Source organism: Tamandua tetradactyla, chromosome 24, assembly GCF_023851605.1.
Source record: "Tamandua tetradactyla isolate mTamTet1 chromosome 24, mTamTet1.pri, whole genome shotgun sequence".
NCBI classification, from domain to species: domain Eukaryota; kingdom Metazoa; phylum Chordata; class Mammalia; order Pilosa; family Myrmecophagidae; genus Tamandua; species Tamandua tetradactyla.
The window spans coordinates 1,512,760-1,538,653 of NC_135350.1; the positions used below are offsets into that span (position 1 = coordinate 1,512,760).

At 40.5% G+C, this 25,894-nt stretch overlaps 2 protein-coding genes and 1 long non-coding RNA gene across 11 annotated transcripts in view; 1 reads left to right on the forward strand and 2 right to left on the reverse strand.

Moving 5' to 3' along the window:
* Positions 1-6,205, reverse strand: part of LOC143667991 (uncharacterized) — a 172,573-nt gene extending 166,368 nt beyond the window's left edge. For both annotated transcript variants that reach the window (XR_013168219.1, XR_013168218.1), the window contains exon 1: positions 6,104-6,205. This is a non-coding gene — a long non-coding RNA (uncharacterized LOC143667991). The remainder of the gene's footprint in view (positions 1-6,103) is intronic.
* Positions 6,206-6,250: 45 nt separating this feature from the next.
* The window catches only part of ARLN (allregulin), a 47,471-nt gene continuing 27,827 nt past the window's right edge, over positions 6,251-25,894 (forward strand). For 2 of the 6 annotated variants that reach the window (XR_013168220.1, XM_077142436.1), the window contains exon 1: positions 6,251-6,662. Coding sequence is in view for 2 of the 6 variants with exons in the window: in XM_077142436.1 (XP_076998551.1) it covers positions 6,361-6,662 (302 nt within the window). In the remaining 4 variants the exon portion in view is untranslated. The other 4 variants (XM_077142437.1, XR_013168223.1, XR_013168222.1 and 1 more) reach the window with 4 other exon arrangements.
* USP53 (ubiquitin specific peptidase 53) overlaps positions 10,577-25,894 on the reverse strand; it is a 110,397-nt gene continuing 95,079 nt past the window's right edge. For all 3 annotated transcript variants that reach the window (XM_077142434.1, XM_077142433.1, XM_077142435.1), the window contains 2 exons: positions 25,783-25,879; positions 10,577-13,864 (listed from right to left, as the gene is read on the reverse strand). In XM_077142434.1, coding sequence (XP_076998549.1) covers positions 12,973-13,864; positions 25,783-25,879 — 989 coding nt within the window. In that variant the 3' untranslated portion in view covers positions 10,577-12,972. The remainder of the gene's footprint in view (positions 13,865-25,782; positions 25,880-25,894) is intronic.

Below are 25,894 nucleotides of genomic sequence, written 5' to 3' on the forward strand. Positions count from 1 at the left end.
TTACTGAAAATAAAGACCTCTGTTTGCAAGTGCCTCTGTTTGCATTCTATTATCCCTGCCTACAATAGCACAGTGTGGCCAGTGAAAAATACAAGGAGTGCATCAGTTAACCTTAGATTGGTACTTGAATGCAGAAGTGTCCCCTTTGGTCCCCACAGCTGTAGACGCTGGCTATTTGCATTTTAGCTCTAGTGTATTCCTCATCACAGTAATGTCCTGTATCGGGTGAGACAGAAAGCAGATACTTTCCACTGGGGAACAGAGGAAGAGCAGCCATGCGGGAGGTAAAAGTGGCCATTTCATGTATGATTCCCAGAGATGAGCCTGGCCCTGGCACCATGGGTTCAACAATGCCATCCTGACCAAAAAGGGGAAAAGAAGTACAACAGATAAGGTATCAGTGACCGAGAGAGTTCAAATAGAGCTGAGAGGTTTCTTTGGAGGTCACTCTTACGCAAGCTTCAGTTAGACATTGCTACCTATCATAACTTGCCAAAGTCCAACTAAAACCATTCCCGCCAATCCTATAGAACACCTAGGGCATTATATAAGATTCTACAAAGGTTCCAACTATTGGGGTTATTTTCCAGAAACCTACAACCTCCAGATGGGTCCCTGGACCAGTTAAGTCCTGAAATGCAGAGGGGCCAGCCTCTCCAGAACATCAACTAGTTCCATCCCCCTACCCATATTATGTGATAAAGTTAGAATGGGCATAACCCAAATACCCCTAATGAGTGGGAGAAAGATCAGAGGTGATGGTGGAGTTATACAGAGAAGGTAGGGTTTAACAAATGAGTTTGGTTGCTGAATCACTTTAGTCTCCAGTATCTTAGAGCAGTTAGAAATAAAACCTAAATTGTGGAATGGTAACTCATACCAAACTCTGAAATCTGTTCTACAACTAATTGTTGTGATGTGCTTTGAAATTTTATTGCTATATATATATATGCTATTTTTCACAAAAAGAAAAAAAAATAGTCAATTGTGATTTAAAAAAAGTGGTCATTTGAGGCACTCTACCTCTAGTACCTTAAGAGCCTGTATCTCCATTTGAACTACAGTTTCTGCACCTGGGCCCATACCGACTGGTCCCTTTGGTGGAGGAGGGAGCAATAAGAATTTTCAGACCCCTGAGTTTGGGGACCAAGAAGTTCTCAGATGTAGCCTGGTGCTAGTCCCTTTCAAGAGGCAACTTCTGGCATGTTACTGGGCCTTGGTAGAAACACAGAAAGGAATACTGAGAGCACCCAGATCCTCCAGAGGCCAGAAATTCCCATCATGAGTTTCTGATAACCAGAACACTCACCCAAGCAGTGTTCAAGAACAGTATCATGAAATGGGAGTGGTGCATTCAGGATTGCACTCACACAGGCCCCCAGGGAGTGACATGCTTGTATGAGCAGGTATTGTAGGCCCCCTTCAACAATGATCCTGTTGCAACACCAATTAGGGCCCTTACTTCCCTGCATTGGCATCCTGAGGCCCCTCCATCAAGGATACCCCATCAGATGCTCAGCACTGGTTCACTGATAAATTGGCCAACCAGAAACCATTTGGCATCCACTGGGCAGCAGCCACTGTTTCTCTTGCCTCTGGCAGACTACACGCCATCTCTGACACTGGAAAAAGTGGCGGTGGGCTGAACTGCAAGCAGTCTTCTTAGACATGGAACACTTGGACCCAACACCTCCATAATACTCATGGACTATTCTTTTAAAAATATTTTTATTGATAAAACAACATACAAGCACAAACATTCTTAACATATACACATTCCATACATGGTGTGCAATCAACGGCTCACAATATCATCACATAGTTGTATATTCATCACCATGATCATTTTTTAGAATATTTGCATCACTCCAGAAAAAGAAGTAAAAAGAAAAACTCATCATACCATACACCTTACCCCTCCCTCTCACTGACCACTAGTATTTCCATCTACTCAATATATTTTAACCTTTGTTCCCCCTATTATCTGTTTATTTTTTTAATCCATATTTTTTACTCATCTGTCCATACTCTAAAGGGAGCATCAGACACAAGGTTTTCACAATCACACAGTCACACTGTAAATATTATATCTTTAGACAAGCATCTTCAAGAAACAAGGCTATTGGAACACAGCTGTAGTTTCAGGTGCTTCTCTTTAGCCACTCAAATACACCATAAGCTGATAGCTATGTAATGCATAAGAATAACTTCCAGGATAACCTCTTGATTTTGAAATCTCTCAGCCACTGACACTTCATTTTTTCTCATTTCTCTCTTCCCCTTTTTGCTGACTCTGGCCAACTGCCAATGCCTTAGCAGTCTGGTCATGGAGGGAATGTGATTCAAGATCAACAGGAAAGGGAATTTTGGAAACAACTGGCAATGTGGAAAGGGGCAATCGATGTTCCTCATCTTGATGTGTGCGGTAATGGCCCGTATTGTGATGATCATTACTGGAATGATCTGGCCCATAAAGGATGCACCAAGCTATTGTTCGCATGCAACAAAGCTGGAGATCCTCCTGGGAGAGAGGCAGAGGGTGAGTCCTGCCTGAAGGATGAGGAAAGTGAACTTAACCTTGGTGACATCCATGAAATTGCTGAGTTTCCCATGCTGCTTCTGTCACTGGATAGATTTATCACTGAACCAGACATCGCAATTCTGACACCATGAAAATATAGGCCTCCAAAATACAGGCCTCTTTTTAATGAGGGAAGAGATGTCAACTACACGGTCAGAGCCTGAAAAGGGTAATAAGAAAAGCTAAAGATAGTTAGTTCAGTGGTCTAATCTGATTAGTAAAGTAGGGATCTAGGAAATCTTCATGGGAAGGAGTAGAGAAAGGAGAAAGTAAGAGATTGAAAGAGAGAAAGATTTAGAATGATGAGAATAATAAAAGGAAATCAGTAATATAAGCATAAAAACACCCAAAGCCCATCCAAAACAAACAGTGAGGAGTACCTAGGTTGAAGGTATCAGTGCACAAGTTCGCCAGGCTATGTTCTAAAAGTAAACATCCAGTGCATACTAGGAAAAATTATGACTATGGTATTCACACCAAGAGGGGTCAGACATCAGAATGGAAATTGCAGACTGGAAGAATTAGGAGAGGTCAAAATTATTTAAGTCATAATGTGGAAAAAGAGCAAGTACGATGGAGTTCAGGAAATAGCTAAAGGAATAGAAGAGATAGATGGAAAAATTTGGGTCATTCAAAAAAAAAAAAAAAAGCAGCCTTTTTTGACTCGGAGGTTGTGGTAGTTAGATTCAGTTGTCAACTTGGCCAGGTGAAGGCACCTAGTTCTGTTGCTGTGGACATGAGCCAATGGTATATGAACCTTATCTGTTGTTCATTACATCTGCAGTCAGCTAAGAGGCATGCCTGCAGTAATGAATAATGTCTGATTTAATTGGCTGGCGCTTAAATGAGTTCAGTGTAGCACAGCCCAAGCAGCTCAGCACACCTCATCTCAGCACTCACAGCTCAGCCCTGGCCTTTGGAGATGCAGAAAGAAATCACCCTGGGGAAAGTTGTTGGAACCCAGAGGCCTGGAGAGAAGGCCAGCAGAGATCACACCGTGCCTTTCCACGTAAGAAAGAACCTCAGTGAAAAGTTAGCCGCCTTTCCTCTGAAGAAAATAAATCCCCTTTTATTAAAAGCCAATCCGTCTCTGGTGTGCTGCATTCTGGCAGCTAGCAAACCAGAACAGAGGCAAAGACATTTAGAAAGGTGATTAGGTCTAATATATGACCTCATCAACAGGCGGCTATTATAGAAGGCAGAGGGAAATAATTCCCACTCAAGGAAGATGAAAAACTAAGGGTACAAATAACTCATTGTACTGATGATGAAAAGATAATCCTCTCCCCAAGAAGAAAGCATAAGCTAAATGTGATGTTTTTTGCAATTGGTATGTTAGAAATGCTGGGAAAGGAGAGCTCAATCTAGTGAGGGAAACTTATAATGTTGGCACTTGAGTTGGGCTCCAGGGTAGGTAGGATATGGATATGTGTGGAAGCATTAAAGTTTAATGGAAACAGCATTGCAAGAGCCCAAAGGCCAAGGGAATGGTTCACATAAGGAATATGTAAGAAAGAACTCTGGTTGGAGCAAAGAGTAGTTTGCTGAGCACAGGTGTTGGCTGTGTAGAGTGGAGCAAAATCAATAGTGGAGTATAGGTATGGGAGCTACTAAAGGCTGAGATGAAGATAAAAGAGAAGCTACAGTAAAAAGCTGTTATGAGGATAGTAACAACCATGAAACAAAACTATCACAGGTATATACTTAGTTTCTTTGGCTGCTCAAGCAAATACCATGCAATTGGCTGGCTTAAACAATGGGACTTTATTCGCTCACAGTTTTGATGCTAAAAGAAAGTCATAATCATGGAATCATCAAGGTGATGCTTTCTTCCCAAGGACTGGTATTTGGGGGCTGGTTGCCAGAGATATTTGGTCCTTAGCATTTCTGTTACATGGGCAAGGCACATGGCAGCTTCTTCTGGCCTCTCACTTCTGTTCTGGTTTCTGCTGATTTCATCTTCTTGCTTTCATGGCTTTCTTCTCTGTTTTAATTTCAGCCTCTTATAAAGGACTCCAGTAACGGTATTAAGAACCATCCTGATTGAGGTCATCAAAAGCAACCTCATCAAAACATTCACAATCTCAGGAATGGATTAAGTCTAAGAACATGTTTTTCTGGGGTACACATAGCTCCAAACCACCACAGCATGAAATGGCAGTAATGATGGAAAAATACACAAAGAAATGGATAAAATGTCACAGAAGTTGGAGAAATAACTTGCTGTACCAACCAACTGGGTTATTATTGGGTAAGTATTCAATTTGGAAAGGAAGAAAAGATGGAATTAGGATGAGAAAGAGAAGGTTTAAGACAGGGTTTTCAGGTGGTAAGTAAAATAAGAGGTTACTAAACTAGGATAATCATGAGGATACCTTATCATATGGACTACTTGCATAACTAAAGAAATCTGCATTATCACCTTAGGTCAAAACCAAATTCATCACCTCCCTCCTGCACTTGAACTTCAGAAGGATACCGGTATATCTTCTTAAAGATACTGTGCTAGTTTGAAAGGATTTATGCACCCTAGAAAAGCCATGATTTAATTCTAAGTAATCTTGTGGGAGCAACTATTTCTCTTAATCCCAAATATCTCTGGCAACCAGCCCCCAAATACCAGTCCTTGGTAAGAAAGCATCACCTTGATGATTCCATGATTATGACTTTCTTTTAGCCTCAAAACTGTGAGTGAATAGAGTCCCATTGTTTAAGCCAGCCCATTGCATGGTATTTGCTTGAGCAGCTAAAGAAACTAAGTATATACCTTGGTAATTACTCCCAGCAGATGATCTGGGCTACATTACATAGTTTACTTGAGTTCACTACCTTTGCGTCTATCATTTGGCATCCGACCTGGAAGCAAACTGCAGCAATGGAAGCAGCTGTACAGCAGCATTAAGAATACCAGATTTGGAGTCAGTTTTAGATTCTGTAATTTTTAAGTAACCTTAGTCAATTCCCTCCTTTTGTGTTTCATTTTCTAATTCTGTAAAATGAAGTAATTCCAGCTTCAAAGAGGTCTCATAAGGATTTAATAATTAATGTAAATACACAACGCAATCACTGTTTCACTAATCGGACCATGTATATGACTGGAGACGATATTTTCTGAACAATTCAGGATTCATAACCTGAGATGAGATTATCTGAAATTGGGGCCGCCAGGAAAAATCTAGGCTATACGTCGATCTTTTTTTTTTTCCTGACGGTATTCTAATCTTGCTGGGGATCAGACTCCTATATACTTGGATTGCGCTTAAATTCACACCAATATTATACGTGCAAAATCCTCACGCTTTGCCCTCGGTCCCCTTCAGAAACTCACGCTCGTAATTACGCTATCCTCTTCAGCAGGACTGTTTCAAAGGATTAAATAAAAAGTATAAAATGCTAGGTACAGTGCGAAACCCAGCAGATGGTGCTTCCTAAAACCTCAGTATAAGAATCCAAAAGGAATACAGAGAAATGGACACATAACCACGGGCGGTTCCAGGGTGCAGTCACCCACTTCACAATTACCTCGAGGACGCGGCTTTCACGAAACCTGAAAATCCAGCAACAGGGAGAGACCGCAGACGGGCGGAAGAGGTGGGCGGAAGAGGTGGGCGGAAGAGGTGGGCGGTTCGGCCCACCCCTCCACTTCCGCTTCCGGGGGCGCGAGGCCTGCCTGCCGTCACGATCCCTGCGGGGTGCGGCCGCGGCGCCTGCGCACTGGGAGGGGCGGGCACAGACTACATTTCCGGGAATGGGGTTGGCGGTCAGCGGAGTGCGCGGCGATGAGACTTGGTGTGGTTTCTGGCACGGCCAAACAGGGACGCGCGAGAGCTGCGGCTTTTCAGCTGCTCGAGTTGTCCTTCGGCGAGGCCAATAAGATGGAGGCGAACGCGGAGGCGGCAGACGGAGGGGACGGTGTCCGGCGGCGGCGAGGCTTGCGTGAGGCGGGGAGGCCGCGGCCGGGTCCGGTGCTGCCGCCTCAGTCCGGAACAAAGGGGCTTCCGAAGACCTCGTACTGGTTCGACATTTGGGTTTTCATCCTCTTCTACCTGGTGGTGTTTTTCTTCGTGTACTTTTTGCCCTGGTGAGTATTCTGAATGTAGTCATAGCTTGTGGAAGTGACAAGGGGTTTGGAGACCCCAGTGTGTGTGTGTGTGTGTGTGTGTGTTTGGGGGGGGAGTAGGAGTGGAGGGAAGGAAAGTGAATTCAGAGTTGATGTGCTGTCCCAAGGCCACGCAGATGGTAAGTGACAGTCTGTGGTCGGGGAGTTGCGAAGACCAAAGCGCGCGCCCTTCCGTGACAGCCCGGTGAGAGTCCTTTCGCGCGTCCTCTAGTCTGGTCCTGGCGGTGCGTTCCCGTCCGGGCCCCGTTTCCTTGGCAGCCCGGTGAGAGTCCTTTCGCGCGTCCCTCTAGTCTGGTCCTGGCGGTGCGTTCCCGTCCGGGCCCCGTTTCCTTGGCAGCCCGGTGAGAGTCCTTTCGCGCGCCCTCTAGTCTCGTCCTGGCGGCGCGTTCCCGTCCGGGCCCCGTTTCCTTGGCAGCCCCGTGAGAGTCCTTTCGCGCGTCCTCTAGTCTGGTCCTGGCGGTGCGTTCCCGTCCGGGCCCCGTTTCCTTGGCAGCCCGGTGAGAGTCCTTTCGCGCGTCCCTGTAGTCTGGTCCTGGCGGCGCGTTCCCGTCCGGGCCCCGTTTCCTTGGCAGCCGGGTGAGAGTCCTTTCGCGCGTCCCTGTAGTCTGGTCCTGGCGGCGCGTTCCCGTCCGGGCCCCGTTTCCTTGGCAGCCGGGTGAGAGTCCTTTCGCGCTCTCTAGTCTGGTCCTGGCGGTGCGTTCCCGTCCGGGCCCCGTTTCCTTGGCAGCCCGGTGAGAGTCCTTTCGCGCGTCCTCTAGTCTCGTCCTGGCGGTGCGTTCCCGTCCGGGCCCCGTTTCCTTGGCAGCCGGGTGAGAGTCCTTTCGCGCGTCCTCTAGTCTGGTCCTGGCGGTGCGTTCCCGTCCGGGCCCCGTTTCCGTGACAGCCCGGTGAGAGTCCTTTCGCGCGTCCTCTAGTCTGGTCTTGGCGGTGCGTTCCCGTCCGGGCCCCGTTTCCTTGGCAGCCGGGTGAGAGTCCTTTCGCGCGTCCTCTAGTCTCGTCCTCGGCGGTGCGTTCCCGTCCGGGCCCCGTTTCCTTGGCAGCCCGGTGAGAGTCCTTTCGCGCGCCCTCTAGTCTGGTCCTGGCGGCGCGTTCCCGTCCGGGCCCCGTTTCCTTGGCAGCCCGGTGAGAGTCCTTTCGCGCGCCCTCTAGTCTGGTCCTGGCGGTGCGTTCCCGTCCGGGCCCCGTTTCCTTGGCAGCCCCGTGAGAGTCCTTTCGCGCGTCCCTCTAGTCTGGTCCTGGCGGCGCGTTCCCGTCCGGGCCCCGTTTCCTTGGCAGCCGGGTGAGAGTCCTTTCGCGCGTCCTCTAGTCTGGTCCTGGCGGTGCGTTCCCGTCCGGGCCCCGTTTCCTTGGCAGCCGGGTGAGAGTCCTTTCGCGCGTCCTCTAGTCTGGTCCTGGCGGTGCGTTCCCGTCCGGGCCCCGTTTCCTTGGCAGCCCGGTGAGAGTCCTTTCGCGCGCCCTCTAGTCTCGTCCTCGGCGGTGCGTTCCCGTCCGGGCCCCCTTTCATTCAGTGGCCACCTCCTGTGTCCGGTCACTCCTGAAGCCGGGGACCCGGACTTCCCCGCCACACCCTCCACATCCCGCACCGCCGACCCAGTCCAACGTGTTCGCTGCCGCTCGCTCTCGAAAGGCGTTTCTGGCAGGGAATAAAGGGAGTTAGGGGGACGGGAGAGAGGGGCCAGAACAGAAAGAGGGGCCCCGCACTCGGTTCATAGGGGAGAAGCTGCGCCTTCAGGAGGGTCGCGGGGAGGAAAAGCGCTGCAGCCGGTCTAGCACAGAGCAGCCTCCTCGGACTTGGTGCTGAGTGTGTATTCACTACCAGTTATTTCCTCCCAACCTTCCTGCTTAGGGTGCCAGGTGTCCAGAATTTTATATGTATGAGTTTTTACCCCTGAAATTTGCACCCGTTGTTAGGTAGGTAGTTTTCTTCCTCCATCTCCCATTTCCGAACTTTGTCCAGGATTTGGGCATTAAGCTCATTGTATTTCCCGGATCGTGGATGGTGTGGCACATTGGAGGGCGTGGGGGTGGGTGGGTAGGGAGTATGGAAGAGATGGGCATTTCTACATCATCCTTTGTCAAGCTACTGGTAAAGCGCCTCATAACCACTACCCCTTTTGATTGACTCTGACAGCTCGGATATGGGGTTTTTTTCGTTTTTTTAATAATCTGCATTTTCAGTTCTGGGTAGAAAATGGAAGCCCTACTAGAAATAGTTTAGGCATTATTTTCTTTTATTAACATTAAATAATTATTATAGGCAAATGACTGAAAACCATCAAGATTTTCAGAAATTGGCATAAAGTGTTCAAATGGGAAGGAAAAGTAAACACTGCTGACAAATACTTGTTTTTTACAGAATGGTTTTCCTGATATCTAAATTAAGAAGCTGTCTTCTGAAGCGGACCTCTGAAAATGATTACAAACCTTTTGACTAAAGAAGACAGACAATATTGTGAATTCGAAGAATTTCAAATCAAGGGACCTTATTTTTATTTTACACATTCTATTACTTATTTGGGGGACTATATAAAATGGGTAGGGTTCTCATCCATTCATAGCTAAGTCCTTAAAACTAGACTCCTTGGTTCGTGTTTCAAAACTTTTTTTTTTCAAGTATTCGATGGCTTTATGGGACGAAATATGAAATTATTTGTACTTTAATGGTTTAATGTATTAATAAACATAGCAATGCCTTTAACATTTTACGCATTGGTCAGGGTTTAATGAAGTAAATAATATGGTGAAATAATAAGTGATTTATAAGTTCGAAGCTAAATTTCTGAAGAGTAAAGGATTTTGAGAGAAAGAACAGAGTGTTTTAAATTGCATAAAAAGGCCATAACAAAAGCATCTCAGAGAATGCAGACCCACAAAATACTGGCTGTAAATTTCCAGTTTAATTTTTAGACTGAGACTCTTTTATGAAATGTTATGGTTGATGGATTAATAAAATTTTAGAGAAAGTAGGTAAAACCCAGTATGGTAAAGCTAGTGCATATATTCTTTGACACTCTTGAGCTCCCTAAAATAGGATTGTGTGTTATATGAATTTTTTATATTGCTTACAAATAATTTTGCTTAATAAAGGTTTATTGGTATCGTTGAATTTGGTCTGATTTGCTTTTTTTTTTTTTAATGAGCTGTGCCCTGGCTTTATTATTTTTAAAGAGAAGTTGTAGGTTTATAGAAAAATCAAGCAGAAAATACAGAATTCCCATATACCAACTCCCCATTATTAACATCTTGTGTTGATGTGGTACATTTATTACAGTTGATGAAAATATTATAATTGAACTATTCACTACAGTTCATGATTTACATTAGGGTTCAGGGATTGTGTTGTACAATCCTATGTTGTTTTAATTTTTATCCTAGTAAGATATATACAATCTAAAATTTCCCCTTTGAGCCACGTTCAAATATATAATTCCATGCTGATAATTATGTTTTCCTGACATGCTTTTATAAATTACCTGGTAGTGAGGTTGGGAGAAGATTAGGCCCATATCTCTCATCAACTTCTCAACTTTGAACTTAACAGCTGTGCATGACCAAACTGTAATTCATTACAGTTCTTACAGCTTAGTTAAGTTAGATCATAAAGCCTAAAATGTTTACTATCTGGCCATCTATAAAAAGTTTGCCAATTCCTTCCAGAGAAGCCATGTTTTAGACCTTGTTGAAGTTCAAATCATAGGAGCCTACATACAGACTTTTTATTTTATGATCAGTAAAATTCCAAGTGCCCCTGAACTTTAAATTGACTTAAATGTCCCATAAAATATGTGGGAGGGGAAGGATGGGGAAGAGCAAACAGTGCACAAATAAAAAAAGTACAAGAATATTAACTTAAAAATCAGTTTATCTTAAAAACAATTTTTGAATCATAAGAAACTGATTTCACATGAAAATATAACATTCTGAAGATAAATATTTTGAACATTAAAATTATTGGTTCATTATTGCCAAAATTCTCTTAATAAGCTTATATCCAGATGAAAACATTTATAAAAATAAATAGGTACCCTGGAAGTAAAAATTTTTCATGTCAATGATTATTTAGTATAGATGTAGTCAATCTATATTTGAAGTGTAATTAACATAAAGCAAAAGGTCAGTTTCTAGTTTGTTCAGTACTATTTACATGATACAGGAGGGTTCAACTGGACAGTACTTTAAAAGCCAAAACTGGACAATTTGATTTGATGTTTGCAATTCAATTGTGATCTGAAAAGATGAATCTAGGAGACTGCTGTTAAATATCAGAAATAAGCTTAAATATTTAAAAAAAAATACATTTTCAACTGAACATCCTGACCAAATAGAAAAAGCAAGCAAAAAACCTTATACAAAGTTTTTGAAAGACATTAAAAATAATTGAAGCCCATTTTTAGAACTTCACAATGTTATAAAACAATTAAATACACTGACATTTCAAATACACATTTACAAAGTTTACAATACTTACAAACCTGTACTAAAAGTTATGTTAAAAATAAGCTTTTTAAAAGAATAAAATTTAATTAAGTTGGTATTCAAGTATTCCTAAATTAAGAGAATAATATACAGTAATCATCTATTATGGTTAGAAAAGGCTTAAAAATGAAAATGCTCTACTGGTAAAAGACAAAGTTTGGTCAAAGTTTGTTAACTAGTTGAGGTCAGACTTTTATAAGCAATTATTTTTCCCACTTAACATTTACAATTGAGACTATTTTAACAGTTTACAGAATTGGTCAAGATATTTAATTGTTTTACTTCATAAATTACTGTAGAAGTTTATGCATTCATGAAAGTAACGAAAATTTTAGTTATATAACTCAATTCTCTGGAGTGGACAATATAAAATTCTTTTCCAAACCACAATTAGTTTACCAGTTTAAGTTTAGTACAGAATAAAGGGAACTAATGAAATAAAGCAATTACTTTAAAGTAATTTATTTTCACTCACAAGGTCATCATAGGATTAGAAAATTCCTTTTTTTTTTTTAAAACAAAATCCTCTCCTGTGGAAGTATTAGGGGTAAAATTACTGTTTGTTTAGAATAGAAAAAGGGAAGAGATACTCAGATTAATAATATTTCATTAAAGTTAAACAATCTATATAAAAGGCAGAAATTTAAACTTGAAACCCAGGTAGAGTTTCAGATTCAAGAATATGGAAATCAATAAATTGGGTTGATGACCTACAATCAGGTAAGATTACAGCAGGAAAAATTTAGGCAGTCACAGTGACATTCCCAATAAGTGTGCCTTAGGTTAATTCCTAACACTAGTTTGTAGCAGCCCAAAGTGAACCAAACTAAAATAAAAACCGTTCACATTTCATATAAAATTAGAAGCAAATTTAACAAGATAAATAAATATACTAAAGTATTTATTTTTAGCTTACATGGCTGAAGTAATGTTTGGGAGTATACACAATAGTCAAAGGCTAATATATATAATTAGGCATTCTGAAATTAAAAGTTCTAGGAGGGAAATAAGTTTCTTCTGTTCTGATCTTGAGAATTTAAATTAAAAATTGCTGGGCAGTACAATGGTGGTTCAGTGGCAGAATTCTCACCTGCCATGCTGGAGACCTGGGTTCAATTTCCAGAGCCTGCCCATGCCAAAAACAAAAACAAAAACAAAAAACTGCTGATCATTAAGGCATTTATTTTCAAAAGCTATAAATTTTATGGGTCATTTTTAAGACACTTAGAGGGATCATTTGTAGCAGACTATCACAGAAGTCAAAAACAAATGGGTGAGGCCCTCTTTTGGTTACCCATTACAAAGTGCTTCTTCATAAAGGAAATACTGCTTAAACTAGTATGTCACCCCATGTTTTCAATTAGCATAGTTTACCAGTCTACATACATGATTACTGGTTAGTTTACTAGTCACATAATAGAAGGGCAAATTTAATTTTTATTCAACTTATTGCATACCCCCTGCTTTTCTATTTTCTGAGGTATGCAAAAACTTTTCAAAGAAAACTTCTAAAATATACATTAAATTGACCACACAATTATACATATCTGTGTGTGTATATATATATATATAAAACTTAAAAGTGATTACTGACTTTTAAAATGCCATGGTTTTTAATTTTCTATACCTCACTAAGTTTGGTCAGTAGGTTCCCATTTCTCATATTTTAACGGCCTCAGAAGTATGAGCTTGCCAATTTCATCATTTATCTATTACAGTGTATGCTAGGTTTATATTTTTGCTCAGAAGGGCAGCTTGAACCAAGACTATTACGTAACACAGGTCCTAGCCCTCTTTAATTCTGAGATAATGAATTATCATAAAAGCCACTGCTTTCTGGAAAACAGAGCTTGGGCCTCTGATGGTATTTCAATCTGTATGTATCAGTCATGCAGCTATCAACTGAAAAATAGGTAGTTAATGTAATTGTCTCATTTGGAAATGTAGAACTAGAATCTGACTGGCAAAATGTATTAACAACTGCATCAGACCCTGCCCGAAAATTATTAATTGAAGAGTTGGCCAGGTGGTTTGATGTGTTACTAACACGTTCTTTCACTTGAACTGTTTCCTTAAGATTTTCATCATTCACATATGCACTCACTTCTAAACCTGGTTCTGACACCATACTTATATTAGGCTTAGGAAGATTGGAAGAATTAACTTTAAACGTCTCTGTAAGTTTGACCTCAGGTGTAGATTCATTTTTCTCTGACCGTGGCACACTGGTTGTAACATATTTCTTTGGTGGCAAAGGAGGTGGTAGATTCTGGCAAACAAATTTTGGCAACTGATAACCATCAGATCTCTGGACTGACTGAATTACATGTTCCCTGCATAGAGAGTTCTCAGAGTAACATTCCTCCATCAAATTTTGATGCTGCATCAGGGGAACAGTTTCTGATGTTAACCCAATAACTGTCACATGTGAAGACTGCAATGGAGATAGTGAGACTATTTCATTATTGTTCACTCTTTTTCCAGAAGCAGAGTTATCATCAGCATGAAAAGGCAAATCCGTTTTCTCAGAATTTTCTCTCTTAAGCCACTCAGAAAATTTGCATTCACTTGATTTCTCAAGTCTCTGTTCACCTGGCTGGCAGATATGCTCTCTTGTGGTACGGCCCTTACATATTTGTGGACTGGGAGGAAGGAGTAACTTGCCATTGGTTTCGTGTGTGTGTGACCTAGAATATGAAAAGAAAAACAAAACTAAAGCACCACATGCAAATAAACAAAACAAAGGAAGAAAACCATTGTCTTATAGTTTGACTTTCCTAATACAGATCAACAGAAAAGGGGAAAACGTTTCCAACCAACACTTTACCCTCTTTCTGAATTCAAAATGTTTATGCCAGAATACCTGAACACTTAGCAGAAACATCCATGATTTACAAAGTTAGATTTCTAATTAGAAATACTGTAATTTTGAAAACTGATGACATCTTAGAAACATGAAGTTAGATTTGTGATAAAATGTAGCACAGAACTTACAAACAATTCTATACCCAAAACACTTATCCACCAATATAAAAAAACTGTAAAGCAAAAGAAGTATTTTTGTTCTGACACATAATGCTATAATGCTGGCATACAGGTGAAAAATATTTAGTTAATCAAGATTACCTTTATTCAGGTAAAAATTTCTGAGGTCAAGATAAATTATATCACATTGAAAACATATTTTATGACTAAATTAATTTTCTCATGAATTACCTGAACAAGTGGTTCTTGAGTTAGAGCAGAATAGCAAAAACAGTTGAAGCTTCAGCCAAGATGGTAGCTTAGTGAGCTACGGGATTTAGTTTATTCTCCAGAGCAGCTAGTAAATACCCAGGAACAGTATAGAACAACTGCGGGGCCACATCAATGACTGGACATACAGTGTACCCCAGTCTGGACAAGCTGGACCAACCGCAATCCCACCCAGAACCGTGAGTCCCCCAAACCATGGTGGTCAGCGTCCCTCCCCCCAAGACTGGTTTCCTGAGGGGAAAGGAAAGAGACTTTACTAGCAGCAAGGGGCTGAACCCAACCAAGCTCCAATTTGTGAAATTAACAAATTCTGACTATCAAAAATAGGCCCCCAGCTCAGGTGAACCTCAAGTAAAAGCTGAGGTTGCTAGGTTTTGCTCCGGTGCAGAGGGCACAGGACTGAGGGAAAAAGAAAAAAAGAAAGAAAAAACAAGCTTTTTTGGATCACACAGCATAAAATATTTGAAAGGGTCTGGGCCCATAGAACCTAGAGATACACAGAGCAATGCATTAACTTAAGCTCTTGATTGGCAAACCCGAGGAACAGGGGTCCTACTCTGAAAAGCATTTTTTTTTTCTTTTTTGTGGCTGTCTTTCTCCAGTGCTCTTTGGATACAACTGCAAGGCTTCTCAGGCTCTACTGCCCTAGGCGAAGTGGAATTAAGCTTATCTGAGAGCTTGTCTGGAGGCTGTGCCTTCCTCAGTAGAAGGGTCGGGTCCAGCTCAGGTGGAATCCCTCCCTTAAGGAACTCAGACCCCAGGGTCTGGGAAACTGAAGTGATTAAAGCCAGCCTGCAACCTCTGCTCTGACTCAACCAAGCGCACAGTAGGGAGAGTCTGCTGAAGTTAAAGGTACCACATCACCTTACACTTTGGGACCCACAGGCAGACAAGTGCCATATACAGGCAGGGTAGGAAAAACACAGAGTCCAGAGGCTTCATAGGAAAGTCTTTCAACCTGCTGGGTCTCACCCTCAGGGAAAACTGATGCAAGTGACCCTTTCCCTTTTGAGAGGAGGCCAATTTGGTCTGGGAAAATCTGACTGAGGTCTATAATACTTAAGTAGAATCTCCTAAGGGGGAAAAAAAGGCACCATACAGGCAGGGCAAGAAATAAGAAAGCAAAAACTGAAAAATTCTGATCTTTACACAAAACCTAAGTTCGAGGTCTAGAATAAGCTGAAGTTAATGTCAAACAACAGACAGACAACAAAGTCATCCAGAAAGGAAACCCTAGGTAAAAAAAAAGTGAAAACAATCTCCATAATAAACTAATTAAGGAAATTAAATGCCTAGACGAATCAGACTAGGAAAACTGAAGAGGTTGCCCTGTCAAAGGAACAATCCAACAATTCAAATGAGATAGAGGTGTTGAAACAATTCATTCAGAATATTCGAACAGACATGGAAAACCTCATCAAAAATCAAATCAATGAATTGAAGGAAGATATAAAGAAGGCAAGGGATGAACAAAGAAGAAATAAAAAATCTGAAAAAACAAAGCACAGAACTTATGGGAATGAACAGCACAGTAGAAGAGATGAAAAAAAACTATGGAAACTACAAAGTAAGATTTCAAGAGGCAGAAGATGGGATTAGTGAACTGGAGGATGGGGCATCTGAAATCTAACAAGCAAAAGAAAATATAGGGAAAAGAATGGAAAAATATGAGCAGGGACTCAGGGAACTGAATGACAACATGAAGCACACAAAAATATGTGTTGTGGGTGTCCCAGAAGGAGAAGAGAAGGGAAAAGGAGAAAAAACTAATGGAGGAAATAATCGCTGAAAATTTCCCAACTCTTATGAAGGACTTAAAATACAAATCCAAGAAGTGTAGCGTACCCCAAACAGAATAGATCCAAATAGACATACTCCAAGACATATCAGAATTTCAGATGTCGAAGAGAAATAGAGAATTTTGAACAGAAATAAATCAAACTGAGAACATGAGAACAATCAAGAAAATCAACAAGACCAGAAGTTGGTTCTATGAGAAAATCAATAAGATTGATGGATCCTTAGTGAGGCGGACAAAAAGAAGAAGAGAGAGAATGCAAATAAATAAAATCAGAAATGGAAGAGGAGACATAACCAGACCCACATAAATAAAGGAGGTAATAAGAGAATACTATGAACAACTTTATGCTAATAAACTAGACAATGTAGATGAAATGGACAACTTCCTAGAAAAGCATGAACAACCAACACTGACTTGAGAAGAAATAGAAGACCTCAACAAACCAATCACAAGTACAGAAACTGATTTAGTCATTAAGAAGCTCCCCAAAAAGAAAAGTCCAGAATCAGATAGCTTCACATGTGAATTCTACCAAACAGTTAAGAAAGAATTAGTACGAATCCTGCTCAAACGCTACAAAAAAAACTGAAGAGGAGGGAAGGCTACCTAACTCATTCTATGAAGCCAACATCACCCTCACACTGAAGCCAGACAAAGATACTACAAGAAAAGAAAATTACAGACCAATCTCTCTAATGAATATAGATGCAAAAATCCTCAACAAAATTCTTGCAAATTAAATACAGCAACACATCAAAAGGATTATACACCATGACCAAGAAGGATTCATTTCAGGTATGCAAGGATATTTCAACCTAAGACAATGAATTAATATAATATACCATATCAACAAATCAAAGCAGAAAACCACATAATCATCTCGATTGATGCAGAAAAGGCATATGACAAAATTCAACATCCTTGTTAAAGACACTTCAAAGGATAGGAATAGAAGGGAACTTCCTCAACATGATATGGAAATATATGAAAAACCCACAGCTAACATCATCCTCAATGGGAAAAAACTGAAAACTTTCCCCCTAAGATCAGGAACAAGACTAGGATGTCCACTATCACTACTATTACTCAATTTTGTGTTGGAAGTTCTAGCCAGATAAGAAAAAGAAATACAAGGCATCAAAATTAGAAATGAAGACATAAAACTCTATTTGTAGATGATATGAAACTATATGTCGAAACCCCAAAGAGTCAACAGCAAAACTACTAGAGCTAATAAATGAGTACAGCAAAGTGGCAGGTTACAAGATCAACACTCAAAAATTTGTAGTGTTTCTATATACTAGTAATGAACAATCTGAGGAGGGAATCAAGAAAAAAATTTCATGTACAATTGCAACCAGAAGAATAAAATATTTAGAAATAAATTTAACAAAGGATGCAAAGACCTATACAAAGAAAACTACAAGAAATTGCTAAATCACAGAAGACCTAAATAAACGGAAGGGCATACCATGTTCATGGATTAGAAGACTAAATATAGTTAAGATGTCAATTCTACCTAAATTGATTTATAGGTTCAATGCAATACCAATTAAAATCCCAAAAACTTACTTTTCAGAAACAGAAAAACCAATAATCAAATTTATCTGGAGGGGTAGGATGCCCCGAATAGCTAAAAATATCCTGACAAAGAAAAATGAAGTAGGAGGTCTCTTAGTACCTGACTTTAAGGTGTATTACGAAGCTACAGTGGTCAAAACATCATGGTACTGGCATAAAGACAGATATACTGGCCAATGGAATCGAATAGTGTTCAGATATATACCCTCTCATCTACGGACAACTGATCTTTGATAAGGCAGTCAAGCCAACTCACCTAGGACAGAACAGTCTCTTCAATAAATGGTGCCTAGAGAACTGGATATCCATATGCAAAAGAATGAAAGAGGATCCATATCTCACACCTTATAAAAAATTAACTCAAAATGGATCAAAGACCTAAACATTAGATCTAAGACCAAAACTTTTAGAAGAAAATGTAGAGAAATATCTTATAAATCTTATAATAGGAAATGGTTTCCTAGATCTTACACCCAAAGCACGAGCACTGAAGAAAGAAAGAAATGGGAACTCCTCAAAATTAAACACTTTTGTGCATCATAGAACTTTATCAAGAAAGTAAAAAGACAGCCTACATGATGGGAGACAATATTTGGAAAGGATATATCAGATAAGGGTCTAGTATTCAAAATATATAAAGCGATTGTTCAACTCAACAACAAAAAGACAAACAACCCAATTACAAAACGGGCAAAAGACATAAACAGACACTCCTCAGAAGAAGAAATACAAATGGTCAAAAGGTTCATGAAAAGATGCTCAAATTCCCTGGCTGCTAGGGAAATGCAAACCAAAACCACAATGAGATATCATCTCACACCACCAGAATGGCCATTATCAATAAAATAGAAAATGACAAGTGCTGGAGAGGATGTGGGAAAAGAGGCACACTTTTCCACTATTGGTGGGAATGTCAAATGGTACAACCACTGTGGTTGGCAGTCTGGGGATTCCTTAGGAAGCTAAGTATAAAACTGCCATAGGATCCAGCAATACCATTGCTAGGTATCTACTCAGAGGACATGAGGGCAAGGACACAAATGGACATTTGCACACCAATGTTTATAGCAGCATTATTTACATTTGCCAAGAGATGGAAACAGCCCAAATGTCCATCAACAGACAAGTGGCTAAACAAGCTGTGGTATATATATACAATGGAATATTATAAAAGCTGTAAGACAAAATGAAGTTATAAAGTATGTAACAACGTGGACGGACTTTGAGGACATTATGCTGAGTGAGATCAGCCAGAAACAAAAGGACATATACTGTATGGTCTCACTGATACGAACTAACATTAATGAATGAACTTAGAGAATTTCATTTAAGAACAGAGACCATCAGGAGATAGAAATAGGGTAGATATTGGGCAATTGGAGCTGAAGGGATACAGATTGTGCAACAGGACTGATTGTAAAAATCAGAAATGGATAGCAGAATACTACCTAACTGTAATACAATAACGTTAGTACACTGAATGCAGCTGAATGTGAGAATGATAGAGGGAGGAGGGCTGGAGGCACAAATGAAATCAGAAGGAAAGACAGACGTTAAAGACTGAGATGGTATAATCTAGGAATGCCTAGAATGTACAACGATAGTGACTAAATGTATAAATTAAAAATGTTTTTGCATGAGACTTCCAGAAAGATGGCCAACTAGAGTAGCTCCAGATTAGCCATGCTCCACGGAAAAGTGAGAGAAGGGATAGGAGGGCAACTGAGGTGGCAACTTGGGAGTACAACTGATCTGGGAGAGCCTTCTGCAACACATGCGGCAGCCCTGGTTGCAGAGGTCAACAAGCTGAGAGGCAGAAAGCTGGGGAGCACATGGGAGTCACAGACAGGAGCCCGGGACTAGGAAGCCAGGCCACATTCCTTGGAAGTGTTACCCTCAGCAGTGCAGCCTCATGATCATCAACTCACACCACACCCCATGTACTTGAACTCCATCACCCATTACCTGCACTCCAGGCGCCCCTACCCCACCAGCTCCCAGGTCACATACCTGCCCCATACCCCCACCCAAAGTGCAGCCCAACTCACCCTTCCTGCACCCCTCCCGAGCACTACCTTACCTTTTCCCTGTTCCCTGCAGGCTGTTGCCAGCACATAAAGGTTGTGGGAACTAACTTCCATACCCAGGCTACCTCCGTACCCCCCCCACCCCCCCACCCCGTCCATAGTGTCGCACAGCCTCACCCTGCCCTCTCTGAGCTCAGCACATCCATTTACGGCACTCCCAGGCCCACACATGTGCACAGGCACCCAATCACATCATTCAGCTCTGGGAACCGCACTTTACAGCAGACCTAGACTGCACATGGACACAGCAGTCAGCCTCACTTCCTAGATCTGAGACAGTGCTAACCTGTGCACTCGTTGTGCAGTCAGGTCCCATATGCCCCCAATCCATGAAGGTGTAATGCTGACCTGCTGCCACAGCTCTATGCATGTGCACAAAGGCCCCATGCTTTAGATCAGCGCACACCAGGGTTATGCCCCCTAGACCAGTGCACCTGCACAGCTACATCCTCCCTGGCTGCTGGGTGCCCACGTTCACAAGCATCCGCGTGACATCCCCAACCTGCGCACATATCTGAAACAAATCACCATAGTGAGTGCTTCATCCCGTGCCCTGCTCCCTGCTGTACAACCATACTGCAAACACAAGGCCTTAGACTACTGAAACAAATAAACTCCCAAGTAAATCAATGAAGATATTTACATACAACGAAGACAGCAGATCACTAAGAATGTCATCATGCAGACAGATATAGCCCTGCCTAATGACCAAATTAAAACTCCTGAGGAGAAACTGACATTGCAACAACTAATCAAAGATGTTCATACAATTCTACTTAAAATAAGTGGGATAGCAAATGACAAAAAGGAGATCAAGAAGATAGCAGAAGGGCACAAAGAGGGATGTGAGAGAATAAATAGAAAAATAGCAGAAATCACAGAAATTAAAGACCCCGTTTACCAACTAAAAAATATACGAGAGGCACACAACACCAGATTTGCAGAGACAGAAGAAAGAAAAAGTAATATAGAGGACAGGATAATTGACTTTGAAGACTCAAAACAGCAAATGGCAAAAAGGATGGAAAAAATTGAGTGGGAACTCGGAAATGATAGACAAAACATAGTGCACAAATATCAGAATCACTGGTGAAGAGAGGAGCAAAGGGCTAGGAAGAGTAGTTGAGGATATAATGGGGGAACGCTTCCCAACCCTCATAAAGGATATGAATATACAAGTCAAAGAAGCTATAAGAACTCCAAACAGATAAAATCCAAACAGGCCTCCCCCAAGGCACATACTAAGCAGAATGCCAAATGCTGAAGAGAAGCAGAAAATCCTGAAAGCAGCAAGAAAAAAACAAGGGAAATCAAATAAGACTGCTTCAGTCTACTCAAGTAGCACCCTGGAGGTGAGAAGTATGATATATTCAATACCCCGAAAAAAAAAGACTTCCAGCCAAGAATTCTGTACCCAGCCAAACTGCCCTTCAAAAGTGAGGGAGAGATTAAAGTGTTCACAGACAAAGAAGTCCCAAAAGAATTTGTCAACCGACCTTATAAGAAATACTAAAAGGAATTCTGCGGGGTGGAGAGGAAAAAAAAAAAAGACAGGAGGAGAGGGTACTCGCAGGAGGGCACAGAATTGAAGGGCACCACTAAGGGTGATTTAAAGAGGACAAAGAGAAAGAAGGAAAAGAATATATAGATCTGACAAATAAAATAAAAAAGATAAGATAGTAGAATCAAGAAATACCTTTTCAGTAATAACTTTGAATGTTAACGTACTAAATTTACCAATTAAAAGATACAGATTATACAGATTGGCAGAATGGATTAAGAAACATCGTCTAGTTATATGCTGCATACAAGAGACTCATCTTAGACATAAGGATACAAATAGATTGAAAGTGAAAGGATGGAAACAGATTTTCCATGGAAGTTGTAATCAGAAGAAAGCTGGAGTAGCTATACTAATATCAGACAAAATAGACTTTAGATGTAAAGACATCATAAGAGAAAAAGAAGGCTGCTACAAAAAGGAACAATATTGTTTAGGCATGCAACCATGTGAATGAACATGTGGGACACTTGGTGGGACAAAATAAGCCAGAAACAAAACAACAACAATGGTATGGTAACCTTTAGATAATGCTTATAAGAAAACGGGCCTAGATTGTAAACTTTTAGAGCAGACACCTTAAGTCTGGAGTGGTGATTATTATTTCTGGATTTTAGGAGGCTGTTTTATATATATAACCTGGTATTTAGAGATAATAATGAATCAGAACAGGTTGAGGTTAAAGTAATTCAGAACATAGTCCATATTTTAGAACCATACATACTCTTTGAGACCAATCAAAGAAAGGTTTATTTAATCTGGAAGTGAAATTTTCTGCAGTGCATAATCTAATTCAACCTATCTGTATAGCTCATTTGAATAACTAAAACACAGGAAGGAAGAATAAGAAAGAGGTCCTTTAATCCTGTATTGATTATTGTAATGCTTGGAAACATCCTAGAGTATATTAAGCAGATAATCAAAAAGTATTGGCAAAGTCCCCAGAGGGAGGGGAGAAAGACTACGGAACTATTAAACCTTACCATCAGGGAATCCCCTGATACTGTGTCATATTTTAGGGATACCCAAATAAATAGGCCATGCCCTTAATCATGAGGTTTACTCTTATGAAGCTTATGTAGGGAGTGGAGAAGCTTAGACTACCTATAGGCATGTCTAAGAGTTACTTCTGGAGGACCTCTTTTGTTGCTCAGATGTGGCCTCAGTCTCTCTAAGCCCAACTCTGCAAGTGAAATAATTTCCCTCCCCACTATGTGGGACATGACATCCAGGGGTGAAAGTCTCCTTGGTGACGTGGGAGAGGACTCCCAGGGATGAATCCAGACCTGGCACCGTGGGATCAACAATTGCATCCAGACCAAAAGGGGGGAAAGAAGTATAATTAATAAAGTATCAGTGGCAGATAGAGTTCAGGTGGATTTGGGGGGCTATTCTGGAGGTTGCTCTTGCACAAGCTTCAGGTAGACCTTGCCATAACCTGCCAACCCCTGGCCAGGACCATTCCAGCCAATCCTAAAGAACATTTAGGGCAATATATAAGATTCCACAAGGGTTTCAGGCACTAGAGTAACTTGTCAGAAACCAACAACCTCCAGATGGGCCCCTGGTCCAGATAAGTCCTAAAACCCAGCCCAGCCTCTCTAGAACATCAAATAGTTTCATCACCCTACCCCATATTAGTGACAGACCCTTCTAATATCAAAAATTTAGAATTGCCGTTGCCCAAACAACCCCAAAGAGAGGTATGGAAAGACCAATGGTGGAATTATGCATAGAAGATAGGACTTAACAGATGAATATGGATGCTGGATCATTGGTTTAGTGTTTCTTTTAGTCTCCAGTATTTCAGAGCAGCTATAAGTAGAAACCTAAAATTGTGGAAATGTAACCCAGTTAAAGTCTGAAATATGCTCTACAACTAAATGTGGTGCTGTGGTTTGAAATTTGTAGCTTTTTTGTACATATGTTATTGTTCACAAAAAAAGAAGGCAAAAAAAAAAGTCGATTGTGATGATGAAAAAGTATTTAAGCCCTCTGGCCTCCTATATTCTGGAGCAGCTGGAAAGAAAAATATGGGAGGATCATGTGGTGGCCCATGACAGACTCTGGGATCTGTCCTGTGACCACTTTTTGAAGAGTGCTTTGAAAACTACTGCTTTTTTATTTCTTTGCTTTGAATATATGTTATACTATGCAATAAAAAAAGTTAAAAAAAAGTCAGAATGGGCATAGCTGAAATACCCCTACAGAGTGTAAGAAAGATCAGAGGTGCGGAGTTATACAGAGAAAGTTGGGTTTAACAAATGAGTGCTGAATCATTTTACTGATATTTCTTTTAGCCTCCAGTACCTTTGAACAACTAGAAATAAAAATCTAATACTGAGGAATTGTAACTCAAACCAAACTGTGAAATCTGTTCTACAACTATTTGTTGTGATGTACTCTGAAATGTATTTGCTTTTAGGTATGTATGTTATTTAAAGAGAAGGAGTATAACACAGAAAATAGGATTTAACAAATGAGTATGACTGCTGAATCAATATATTGACGTTTGTCGGTCTACCCAGTGCCTTGGAGGCGCTAGTAGGAAAAAATTGTGGAACTGAAATTGCGTAACTGCAACCCATTCCAAACTGTGAAATCTGTTCCATAACTACTTGTTAAAATGTATGCTGAAATTTACTGTTTTTTTGTATATATTTCACAATTAAAAAAAACATTAAAAATATGTTTTTGCATAAGGAAGAACAAAGGAATGTTAATATTGCAGGGTGTTGAAAATAGATGGTAATTTATATTTTAAAACTTTAACTTATATGTGAGACTAAAGCAAAACATGTTTATTTGGTACAAAATTTATATTTTGACTAGTGCATCTCCTAAAATAACTTATGTGGACAGTTTAATTGAACACCATAAGTACATGGAACCTTGAATAGGGCATAAGATTTTGTAGGTTTGTCAGAATGATGCCCTGATAAATTCCAGAGTGATCTGAACAGTGAATAAAAAAGTATTTGCAAAGTCCCCTTGAGGGAATGGAGAGAAAGAGGGAAAATTCAACTTCTCCATTTGGAGAAGGCCTGATACTCTCACAAGCAGTGAGGACAACAAAATGAATAGGCCAAACTCTCAACCTAGGGGTTTGTTCATATGAAACATATTTCTGCAAAGGATAGACTAAGCCTACTTAAAATCAGGCCTAAGAGTCACCACCAGAGAACCTCTTTTGTTGCTCAGATGTGGACTCTCTCTCAACCAACATGGCAAGCAATCCCACTGCCCTCCCCTTCTCTACACAGGACATGACTCCCAGGGGTGTAAACCTCCCTGGCAACATAGGACAGAAATCCTAAAATAAGCTGGGACTCAGCATCAAGAGATTGAGAAAACCTTCTCAACTGAAAGGGGGAAGAGAGAAATGAGACAAAACAAAGAGTCAGTGGCTGAGAGATTTCAAATAGAGTTGAGAAGTTATCCTGGAGGTTATTCTTACACATTAGAACGATAATCCCTTTTTAGTTTAAGATGTATTAAAGAGGTTAGAGGGAAGTGCCTGAAATTATAGAGCTGTGCTCCAGTAGCCATGTCTCTTTAAGATGATTGTATAATGAGATAGCTTTCGCAAAGGGACTGTGTGATTGTGAAAACCTTGTTCTGATGCTCTTTTTATCTACAGTATGAACAGATGAGTAAAAAATATGGATTAAAAATAAATAAATAATAGGGGGAACAAATGCTAAAATAAATTGGGTAAAGGGAAATATTAGTGGTCAATGAGAGGGAGGGGTAAAGGGTATGGTATGTATGAGTTTTCTCTTTTTATTTCTTTTTCTGGAGTGATATAAATGTTCTGAGAAATGATCATGGTGATGAATATACAACTATGTGATAATATTGTGAGCCACTGATTGCACACCAAGTATGTAATGTTCTTACATTAAGAATGTTTGTGTTGTATGTTGATTGGTTTTATTAATAAAAATTTTAAAAAAAGTTGAGGCTTTGTTAGATAAGAGAGAGCTAGTTTCAAATCTTAGCTCTATTGCTTTAGGCAAATCACTTAATCTAATCCCTAAATTTTTTCTTCTGTAAATTATCACCTACCCCATTAGAATACTGTGAGGATTAAAACAGACAATAATGATGTTTTTTGTACCTGGCACTTGGTAGACCCTCCATTATTAAAAGCCCACATCCCTTTAACGATTTCCAATAAAGAAAGCATTATAATATTATAGACCCATTGTTATCAGGATACTAATAGGTGTTTGTGCCATTCTGATAAATAAAAGCAGTTCTTATGATATATAAGTTTAGGAAAAAAAGGTTTTAATATTTGCAAAGGTAAAGGATTACCTTTTTATCAAAGGATTTTTTATTTGTAGATGTGATTCTGGGTGGAACTCATGAGATTTATAGCCAACTTCCAAGTTTTTGAGTTCTTTCCTAAAGCCTAGGAGTAGAAGGA